Below are 12100 nucleotides of genomic sequence, written 5' to 3' on the forward strand. Positions count from 1 at the left end.
ATCAAATTTTTTTCTTAAACTCCATAAAAATCAATATAAAACAAACCAATAGGAACAAAGGGGTACATAAATTTGGTAAAAAAATTAAAATTACTTTTATGACTTTAATATTCAAGAAGTGTTACTTTAAGATTATAAATGATTATCATATATACATATAACTAAAACCTATGTACATTTAGTCAAATAATATGTATAATTTTAATATTTTTTTTTCAATTTTACATATAAATTTTTCTTTTCACTAAATATTTTCGATCATGATATCAAATAACAAATATATTTGATGTACATATATTTTTAACAAATATAATAAATAACAATAATTATCAGCCAACCCACCCCACCACCGGATTTCATATGGTTTTTTGACCCGTCGTTGAAAGTCAACTTGTAACCTGAATCTTGAATGGTAGAAGCACAATAGAGAAAGTTTTTCATTGCTTTTATTATTAGTCTTCTTCAATTATCAATTGATTACTGTGTGGTCAAATTTATTATATTGATTAAAAATATATGTACATTTAATTATCAGTTGGTTACTGTGTGGTCAAAGCTGTTGGCAATTTTCCAAATAAATACTTTTACTATAAAATTGATCTGGTATGTGTTTATAATTATATATATTGTTTGATTAAATGTACATATATTTTATTTCTATGTATGTATGATAATCATTTGAAATTTTTAGGTGACATTCATTGAACATTAAGATCTTAAAAATAATTTTAATTTTTATTATTATTATTTTTTAATAATTATTTTTTATTATTGTACCATTTAAAAAAAAGGTTTGTTAGATCAACTTTTATTTTTAACTTTCCTTCTTTACACATTTTCTGCCATGTGTATCCCATATGTTCTAAAAAGGCTTAAACAGTAAAAAAAAATAAGAGTTAGACTTATTTAGATACAATAATAATATAAGGGCTTACTTAACTTTTTTTTTTTTTAATATTTTAGGCGCATTTTTCATATTTTAGCCTTTTGTTTTTTTATAGTATTTACAACTTGATATATAGTTGACTTTTATAAAATCCTATCAACGAAGAAAAGTTAAATTTTCACTTGAAAAATAGGAGATTTGTTTTTGCGTAACGCTAATGCAATGAATATGTACGTCAATTAATAAGGTTAGAAACCCCAGGTAGTGTCCTAAGATCAAGTTATAAGGTCTCCAACAATCAAGTAATACCTCTTAAAAAAAATCAATTAGTTTTTTTAAATTAAGGAAAATATTATTAACAAAAAGAGTTATACGATTAAAACCAGGCCACTAGATCACAAGTGCGATTGACATCCAATTTAGCAGGGGAGTCAGCAAAATTGTTGGCCTCCTTAAAGAATGAACAAAAGTAACTTTTTTTACCCCATCCTACAAGTTATACAATTTGTTTAAAATGTCATTGTATCTCCACGCAAACTCTATTTAGCCAAGAGATGACCACTTTCAAGTCACTTTCAATAATGATTCAGAAAAAGGATTAAGATTTGCTTCCACAACAATGGAAAGTGCCTCAAGAACCGCTAAGAGTTCTGCCAAATTGGAGTCCTTTATAACGATTGTCTTGGCGAAGATAAGCAGCACCTTACCTTCACAATCTCGAATGACACCCCTTATACATGCAGGACCAGGCTTACCAAGAGCAGATCCATCCACATTGATTTTCCACACTCCATAACGTGGAGGAGTCCAGTGACAAGTTGGTCTCACTGGTTTCTTAGGCTGTGAGGTGGAGATGTCTTGCATGTTTGAAAGGAAACTCAAGATCGAGAAATTCAATTTTGGGAATTTGGCCTTCAACCACCACCCAAGTCTGGTGCAAAGAATATCAATTAGTAATTACAATAAATCGTTGACAGTCTCAACACCCCTTAAGTTGTGTAAAAACTTTAACACTCGATTTGAGATTGCTTTGGCGAAGATATCGGCTAACTAGTCTTAAGATTGAATCCTAGGCTACTCCACAAATTTTCATCCAACTTCTCCTTAAAGAATAAACTGTCACGCTTCGTACGATCATGTTGAATTGGATTATGAATTATATCACACGCCGCTTTATTATCTCAATATTATCGAATTGGTAGTGTTGATGAATAACCCAAATCCTGCAAAAGAACTCCTAGCATAACACTTCACAATTTCCAAGTTTCATACCTCTATATTCTGCTTTAGCACTTGAGCAAGCAACAGCAGCTTCAACCCACAAAGAAAAACTATTTTGAAATAGATTATCGCTTGTTATCTACTGCTCCAACTCAATCAACATCGATATATACATCTATGCTTTGACTATTAAGACAGACCAAATCAGCACACAACACGGTACCAGTAGCATCTCAGCTAAACCAAATGACTGACCTAGTCACACTTGAGTTATCCTTTGAATTATCAGGATGTAATTTTTATCTAAAGAGATAGTAAAGATTAGATTAGGATTGACTATGTTGTACAAGAGATAAAATTACATTGAGTAACTTATAATCTAAACCTTCCTCTGCGTATATATATGTACTACACATACCGAATAGGTACAAGCTGAATTCTTCTAAAAGCCTTTTATTTTTACATTGATCACCTGTGCTTTTAGATAATACAATTCTCTTTCCAAGAGCAGACTTTAGATAACTCAAAATGCCCATGACTGCATTTATGTGTTGCTCTTTGGGATTATGCATAAACTGTCTCACAGTACTCATTGCATTAAAGATACAATCTCGTGTGCGCTAATTAAATTAATCTCTTAAAATGTCTCTAGTATCTCTCTTTTTCAATTGGTACCTTATCAGTTTCAATACATAACTTCAAACCTTCTACTACTAGTGTATCAGCTGGTTCACATGTTGACACACTAGTTTCCTGCAATAAATCTAAGGCATACTTTTTTAGACAATAAGATTCCTTAGCAGATCGAGACATTTCGATCCAAAGAAAGCATTTCAAAGGTCCTATGTCTTTCATTTCTAACTTTTCGGATAAATACTCCTGTAGAGCTTTCCTTCGTTCCGAATAATTCTTATAACCACGCACATTTACAATGAGTGTAGTCATCTTTCCTCGATATTTCTTCAAGAATAAAGTGTGCTCTTAATTGCTCCGTTGGTAGCCAAAAGCTGTAATGGACCTTGTGGACCATGCAAACCACGCTTTCAGAGATTGTTTCAACCGATACGATGATATCTTCAATCTGCAAACCTTTTGACAGTCACTTTCTGATATCATACCTCTTTGTGGGAGATCGATGTAGACTTCTTCAGATAGCTTGCCGCATAAAAAAGTGTGCTTCACATTGAACTGTTGCAATGGCCAATCCAAGTTTGCAGCTAAAGTTAACAAGACTCGAACTGTGTTGATTTTTGTTACAGGTGCAAATGTCTCTATATATTCGATTCCATAGATTTGGGTGTACTCTTCGTCACCAGTCTTGCTTCAAAGCATTCGATTATACCATGTATTTTGTACTTCACAATGTATAGCCATCGAAATCCAAATAATTTCTTCCCTTCATGGACGATCAATGAGTTCCCAAGTTTGATTTTTTTTGCAACGATTTCATCTCCTCGTTCTTATCAGCTTTCCATCTTAGATCAACTAAGGCTTCCTATACAAATTTAGGAATAGATGCAAAAGATAATTGATTTACAAATGATTGATTTGATTCTAATAAACGATGGTCAGATATACATAATTGCTCATGGAGTAGGCGGACAAGCAGTAGGCCATAGATCAGCTAAGAAACTTATGTTTATAAAGCTAGAATCCACTCTCAAGAGCTAATTATGTTGCATATCTCTCCAAACACAAGAAAGAGATCGTGGACAAGGGGTATGCCATAGATCTGCTGAGGAAAAAAATATATTTATCACAAATCACATTACTCCAAAGTGCATTAAATTCTCTTCCAAATCTACGAGGCCTTTTCAACAATAGGCCCGATTGCAAGATTCAAAATTGACTATTCCCAGCCACCATAATTTTTTCTTCTACAAATCATAATCATGTTCCAATCTACTAAACTCATCGCTGTTTCTTTTATCGCCATGATAGCTTCACAATAGCTAATGCTGTATTTTTTTCGAGTTCAAAAAATCACCCCCCTGGACATTTTGAACAAAGGCATATAATATATCTGAAGATTTGTTAGAACAGATTTTATTAAAGCAACTCTAGCACCAATTGACAAAAGTTTACCCTTCCACTGGTTGAGTCTTCCCTTAAAAGTATCAATCATCTGCTAATCAGCCTCGGATTAGCACCCAAAGGAAGACCAAGATATTTAAAAAGAAAAGAGTCCTCTACAATGAATATTAGTACTTCCTCAACAATTTCATAATGAACTTTAATATCAAACAAGACACTTTTGGAAAGGTTGGCTTTCAGACCTAAACAATTGAAAGCAACTAAATTCTCTTAATCACTAATAATTGTTCAGCTTTTGATTCACAGAAAATTATTGTCATTTGCAAATTGCAGATGAGACATTAGCAAATTTCTTTGTCCAATTCTGATTGAACTTGCAAAAGAATTAAATCAATTAATATCCAATATAGAATTTAAAATTTCAAAATAGTCTATATTAAAAAAGCAATCAAATTATTTGATATGCTCTATTATCACATGCACTTAATAGGTGATAATCATTAAAAAATATAGAGTTAAATACATATTTGACTCTTGAATTTTATATTTTTTTTCACATTCTTATCTAAAGAATTTTTTTTATCACATTGGTACAGTAACCTTCAAATCTGTTATCATGTTGGTTCTCTAGGCTAACGTAGTTAGTTAACTTTGTAGACATGGCATCAACATATAATAAGATGCTGAAATGTGTTAAAAAAATTCAATTAATGCCACATCATCAATGTCATGTTAGCATAAAAAAATTTTAAAAAATTGTTTAAAAATTCTAAAAAATATTAAGAATTTTTACAAATTTCATAAATTTTTTTAAAAATTTTAAAATTTTCTAACAAATTTTTAAAAACATCAAAAAAATTTTAAAAACCTAAAAAAAATTTAAAACAATACAAAATTTTTTTTAAATTCTAAAAAAATTATACAAGTTTTAAAAATTTTCAAATTTATGAAAAAAATTTTAATTTAAAATAATTATAAAAAATAATAAAAACATTTTTTTGATATTTTAAAAATGATTAAATATTCACAAAAATTAATTTCTCAAAAAATTTAACAAATTCTAAACAATTCCAAAAAATTCGAAAAATTTTCTAAAAATTTTATAAAAATTATACAAATTTTTAAAAAATGTGTAAGTTATAAAAAAATTAAAACTATGAAATTTTTTTTATAAATTATAAAAATTATCATCATTTTAAAATTTTAAAAATTTTTTGAAATTTTTTTAAAAAGTCAAAAAAATTAAAATTTATAAACATTAAATTTTCTTAAATTTTCAAAAACTCACAAAACTTGAAAAAATGAAAATAAGAAAAAATATACAATTTCTAAAATATCTTGAAAAATTAAATAATTTTGAAATTTTGAAACATGCTTTAAAATTAAAAAAATAAAAAATAAACTAAAAACTAAAAACTTTATTAAAAATTCCAAAAATTCAAAAAAGAATTTAAAAATTAAAAATATTTAAAATTTGAAATTCTATGATTAAAAATATGAAAAAATTTTAGAATTATTATTAAAATTTTTGAAATTTCCTAAAAATTATTCTATTCTTCCAAAAAAAATTTATTTTTGATTTTAGTTCCTTTAAATTTTTTTTAATTTAATAAACTTTTAACTTTTATTAAAATTGTCAATTTTTTTAATTTTTTTGAATTTTTTTAAAAATTTTCTAATTTTTTTAAATTTTTATATATTTTTTAAAATTTTTAAAGTTTTTAGAATTTTTTAAATTTTCACAGAATTTTCTAAAGTTTCTAATTTTTTTGTTTATTCTAAAATTTTTTATTATTTTAGAATTTTTAGAATTTTTGAAAAATTATTAGAATTTTTAAAAAATTTTCAAATGTTTTTTAGATTTTTTTTAATTTTTATAATTTTTAAAAATTTTTGAATGTTTTTTCGAATTTTTAAATGTTTTTATTTTTTTTTCAAATTTCCTAAAATTTGTTTTACCGTTTTAGAATTTTAAACATTTTTTAGAATTTTTTAGAATTTCTTAAAATTTTTTATAATTTTTCAGAATTTTTTTAAATTTTTAAATATTTTTGAATTTTTCATAATTTTTATAATTTTTGGAATTTTGTAAGATTTTTTAAAATTTTTTCCCAAATTTTTTTAATGATAACATGGCTTGGATGAGATGTGCTAACTAAATTTTTTTTATACATGTTAATATTTTATTAGATATTTATATTACATTAACAAATTTGACAAATAATATTAATCTAAAATATCAATACATAACAAATTTAAAATTTTAAATATCAATGTGATAGAAAATTTTTTTAAATATTAACATAATAAAAATAATAAAATTTAAAAGTCAAATATGTTTTTAATCCAAAAATATAAAATGGTAAAACAAGAGACTGCCATCGTTGACCTGGATAATCTTTAAAAAAATATAAAATAATGGTTAACTAAGTGATAAAAACAAAGAACTTGGCAATAATGTTTAAGAAAAAAATTGTTGTTCTTGACATACTAGCTATTGTCGTAAAATATATTTTCAACAATGGCTACTTACAATTTGAATTGAATTGTTAATAGCAGAATTAATGGACTTTCACAGCCGATCGATGTTAGTGTGAGAAAGAAGCCTGTCATAATCAATCCTTCCCTCCAGGTTTGCTTTGGGTGAATATTTAACAGATTATATCCAGTCACTGACTTCTAAGAGAGTCAAAAATTGCGGTGCATTGTGCAATCTTCTACTTCAATTGAAGTTATCAAATGTTGTTTTATTTTGTTGCTAAAACAGACTTTGTCGATGATAAGCAACTGAGGTTTACAAAATATGAGCTCCACAAAGAATCCACCCAATAAGAGTCCCGTAAGTCTAATACAGAAACATCCACCACAAGATACAAACTTCACACAACCTGTGCATTCAATCAGGAAACGTGAAAGCAAATGGTGTTACCACCACGCCGTAAACAGACACACTATAAGATTATTATTAAAAATTTATATTTTATGGATATATATATTTAAATATTTATGGATAAATTAAAAAAATTGATAAAATTTATATAAATATAATGTATAGGTGTATGTAAATATATATTTATTTATATTGACAGGATACATATATATTTATTTGAATTGATAATATTTTATAAAATTAAAGAAAATTAAGAGGATTTATAAATATTTATATTTATGTGACTGATGTAATTATTTATTTATAATTTTTTATAATTAATAAATCTTATTTTTTATTCATAAATATAAATCAATTTAATCAAATCATATTAAATTATTTTTTTATGTATTTAATTAATTATTTGATTTTATTTTTATTAACTTAATTAATTAAAAAAAATTTTTGCCTAACAAGATATACAAAATGACTCATGGAGTAGACGGACAAGGAGTAGGCCATAGATCAGCTAAGGAAATTATGTTTATAAAGTTAGAATCCAGTCTCAAGAGCCAATTATGTTGAATATCTCTCCAAACACAAGAAAGAGATCGTGGACAAGTGGTAGGCCATAGATCAGCTGAGGAAAAATTATTTATCACAAATCACATTCCTCCAAAGTGCATTAAATTCTCTTCCAAATATATGAGGCCTTCTCAACAATAGGCCTGATTGCAAGATTCAAAATTGACTATGCCCAGCCACCGTAATGTTTTCTTCTACAAATCATAGTCATGTTCCGATCTACTAAACTCGTCGATCTTTCTTTTATCGCCATGATCGCTTCACAAAAGCTAATGCTGTGTTTTTTTCAAGTTCAAAAAATCACCCCACTTGACATTTTGAACAAAGGCATACAATATATCGAAAGATTTGTTAGAACATATTTTATTAAAGCAACTCTAGCACCAATTGACAAAAGTTTACTCTTCCTCTGGATAAGTCTTCCCTTAAAAGTATCAATCATCCGCCAATCAGCCTTGGATTAACTCCCAAAGGAAGACCAAGAATTTTTTTTTAAAATTAAGGCAGAATTTTATTAAGAAGAAAAGGGTACAATTAAAAAGAAAAGAGTCCTCTACAATGAATATTAGTACTCCATTCATCAACAATTTGATAATCAACTTTAATATCAAACAAGACACTTCTGGAAAATTTGGCTTTCAGACCTAAGACAATTGAAAGCTACTAAGAATTCTCTTAATCATTAATAATTGTTTAGCTTTTGATTCACAGAATGATTCTCATTTGCAAATTGCAGAGGAGACATTAGCAAATTTCTTTGTCCAATTCTGATTGAACTTGCAAAAGAATTAAATCAATTAATCTCCAATATAGAATTTAAAATTTCAAAATAGCTTATTTCAAAATGAAATCAAATTATTTGATATGCTCTATTATCACATGTACTTAATAGGTGATAATCATTAAAAATGTATAAAATAGTAAAAATGTATAAAATAGTAAAACGAGACATTGCCATCATTACTGACTTGGATAATCCTTTAAAAATATAAAATAATAAAAAGTGACTTGGATAACCGTAAAAAATATAAAATAATAGTTAACTAAGTGATGATAGAAAAAGAAATTAACAATAATGTTTAAGAAGAAAACTGTTGTTCTTGACATAGTAGCCATTACCGCAAAATATATAGTTTCAACAACAGCTACTTATAATTGGAATTGAATTGTTAACAGCAGAATTAATGGACTTTTACAACTGACCAATGTTAGTGTGAGAAAGAAGCCTGTCATAATCAATCGTTCCCTCCACGTTTGCTTTGGGTGAAAATTTAACAGATTATATCCGGTCACTGATTTTTAAAAGAGTCAAAAATTGCGGTGCATTTTGCAATCTTCCACTTCAGTTGGAGTTATCAAATGTTGTGTTATTTTTTGCTAAACCAGACTTTATTGATGATAAGCAACTGAGGTTTACAAAATATGAGCTCCACAAAGAATCCTCCCAATAAGAGCCCCATAAGTCTAAAACAGAAACATCCACCACAAGATACAAACTTCACACAACTTGTACATTCAATTAGGAAACGAGGATGCAAATGGTGTTGCCACCACGCCATAAAACATAGATGGGATGGCTAACTTTCTTACTAAATCTGGAATTGATAAAAAGTGTTGTTAATTGCTAGGACTTGAGGACAATGGCCCGCTTATTTCCAATGAAGCCCAAGGAATTTTCACCAAATTGTAGATAAGAGTCATAATATAACTCCTTTTACTAATTTTTGCGCTTAAGAACAATATTCAAGTGTAGAAGACTTATAACATCATCCCCATTAAAGATAGAAACGTTATCCATATGATTTTTAGAGTAATACCCAAAAAGCTCTTCAACCATTTCATTTCCGAAGTGATTACTTATAATTGCCTCAAAGGCAGCTCTCACAATCATTGGCCACATTTGGCTGTTGTGAATGTGCTTTCCCTTGCCAGGAAATGTCTCCATCCTCTCAATGCCGAAACAACCATTGTCTTCAATCAATTTCTCAATCTCATTAGGAGAGGGGTAGTATAGTGGCAAATTAAAAGACTTGACTTTTTCTTTGGAAATTAATCCCTGCAACACACAATAACACCTTTAGTTTTCAAAAGAACTCAGCATATTTTAAGTTTAAATTTTTTTAATAATAAGATCAGAGATATCTCTAGGTCTTATCCTATCCCAATTTTCTCTTCGAGAGATTTTAATGATTCACTTACGAGAGATTTTAAAGATTCACTTACATCAGTTTGGTGCAAATGCATAAGAATTTTACTCTTCTCGAAGTGCTTCTCAAAAGGCGAATCGTGATTAAGAAGAAAAGAGAATCCCTTTCCTTATCAACTAGACAAACCTTTTGGATAAATATGTATTGAGCTGTAGTGGATTAAGACTTATAAATCTAACACTTACCTTATTTGCCATGTCAACTAGGCAAGAGCCAATAATTTCATAATCCTTGCCGATGCCCGTTTGATTTAAAGAGACGCAATTAGGAACACCACCAACAACCAACACCAACAACCCTCCAGCAACAAGTTCCAAAGCTCTAGCATTCAAAAAATTGTTCATGTCCTTCTTATACTGATTTGAATAAGCTTCAACTACTTCCTTTGCAGTTCCTGTGCAATATATACTGTCTCCATTCCATGCTGGAGAGTTGATATCTCCAACATCTTTAGGAACTCTAGAAAGCCAATTCAGTGAATTAGATGAGTGCATCAAATGAATAGAATCTTTAGGAAATAAGCGGCCATAAAAGGAACCAGGCACCGCAACAGGAAAGTATGGCCGCGGGAGAGGGAGGGATCTGAAAAGAGTGTTGAAATCATTGTTGGTGTGATCATTGAAGAAGACTTGGTATTCAAGAGCTTGAGATTTCTGATGCTTGTTCATACTGTACTTGCTGTTTATAGCTTCTATGATGTTTTGCACTGCATAAAATGTGTTAGGCCCAGTCGCACAGCCTAAGTCTGCAATCTGAAATCTGATAGATGAATCCAGAATGGGATTCAATTCGGTGTCGAGAAGGTCAGCTATTGCTTCACTTATAAATTTTTTGGAAGCATCCACTGATGTCCTCTGCAAGTAAAAAGAAAAAATATATATTATTGTCTTTTGTTAAGATCATTTAAGCAATAGCTTCTTGTACTAAAAAAATCTAGTGGCCCAAACACTTCAGATTCAAAAGAATTTACAGTAGAATAGAAAAAAAAAAAAAAAAAAAAAAAGAAGGCACCTGGGCGAAGGAGTTGCGAGCATAGCTGACTTTCCCATCACCACCATTCATGGGATATGATTCTGGTAATACTTCGGTCTCATCAGTAGCCATGTCTCTGTAAGTTTTCTGCAGCTTTAAGCTTATGGTTGAATAAAGTTGCTATTGCTGCATAAGCCTGCGGCATTAATTAAACGGAAGTGTAAGATTTATAGCAAGCAGATATGCACTTCTAGAAGGTGTAGACATCATGAGATAAAATAGAAATCAGCCCAATGCTTTTGTCACGTCTCACGTTTGTTGCAAATTAACTAATTTTAAACTTTAAGGCACGTCATTATTAAATTAATGGTATTATACACTTATGGTAAATATTGAGTTACCTGATTTTGTATTTAAACTAGTTTTAAACCTATGTATATATTCATAGATATAATAGAGTTTTATTAATGACACAGTCTTAGATGTCATTGAAACTCTACCACCAATCAAAAACCATTTTTATGATATTATATTTCTTCAATATTTTTTGTTAATTTCAAAGGTATTTGCCCAAAAAAATTATAGATTCATTCCTCTCCGCATTTCCCTTCATATCTTAAAATACAACAAAAAGTAAAAAATTGTATATGTATTGAGCAAAAGCAATTAAACAACAATATGAAAGCATACTAAACTTTTGTAGTAAATATTCATCTAAATGCATACATACATCTATCCATAAAAATTAAAAATTCATTAATTCATTAATTTTTTATATCTTTGCCTCCAAACAATAATGTTTGCACTCTCATTATATTGTTGAAGATGCGCGCGATGTGCTAAAGTGGAGCAAAAGGTGCAAAGAAAGTAAAGAATTGACTGCTTTTTGGAAACTGAATATGGTTCTGGAAATATATGTGATCATTTTAATAGTGATTCTTCATCGGCTGGATTTCATTGGTAGTTATAATGGTACCAATCTTCATGTTGAATGTAAAACAATTTGGGAATTCTACTTGTAATTGAAGTACTATTAGAAACTAACAGTATATTTGGATTGAGGGGAGAGAAAGAAAAGGAAAGTAAAGTAAAGGAATGCAAAAGGAAACAAAATCTCCTTTCTCTTGTTTCGATAAATTTTTAATTTAAAGATAGGGAAAGAGGTGGAAACCAAATAACCTTTGGTTTTTTTTGTAAATCCAATTTTTTTAATACCCCAATTTAGAGAAAAAGTTAGGGAAAGAAAAGTTGAAAAATATTTTTCTTATAAAAAGACTATTATGTCCATCTTTTTATTAATACTAAAAACCTAATAAAAAAACCTAA

General features: G+C 28.7%; 1 protein-coding gene across 1 annotated transcript; it reads right to left on the bottom strand.

Annotated features, from left to right (window-relative positions):
* Positions 1–9286: 9286 nt before the first annotated feature.
* On the bottom strand, positions 9287–10985 carry LOC111313602 (loganic acid O-methyltransferase-like). The gene is made up of 3 exons (XM_022914275.2): positions 10814–10985; positions 9988–10656; positions 9287–9651 (listed from the first exon to the last, which is right to left on the bottom strand). Exons 1-3 carry the CDS (start codon positions 10904–10906, stop codon positions 9313–9315), a joined length of 1101 nt encoding a protein of 366 aa, XP_022770010.2. The 5' UTR covers positions 10907–10985; the 3' UTR covers positions 9287–9312.
* Between the last annotated feature and the right edge of the window lie 1115 nt (positions 10986–12100).

Source organism: Durio zibethinus, chromosome 23, assembly GCF_047325235.1.
Source record: "Durio zibethinus cultivar Kanyao isolate XHJ-2024 chromosome 23, ASM4732523v1, whole genome shotgun sequence".
NCBI lineage: Eukaryota > Viridiplantae > Streptophyta > Magnoliopsida > Malvales > Malvaceae > Durio > Durio zibethinus.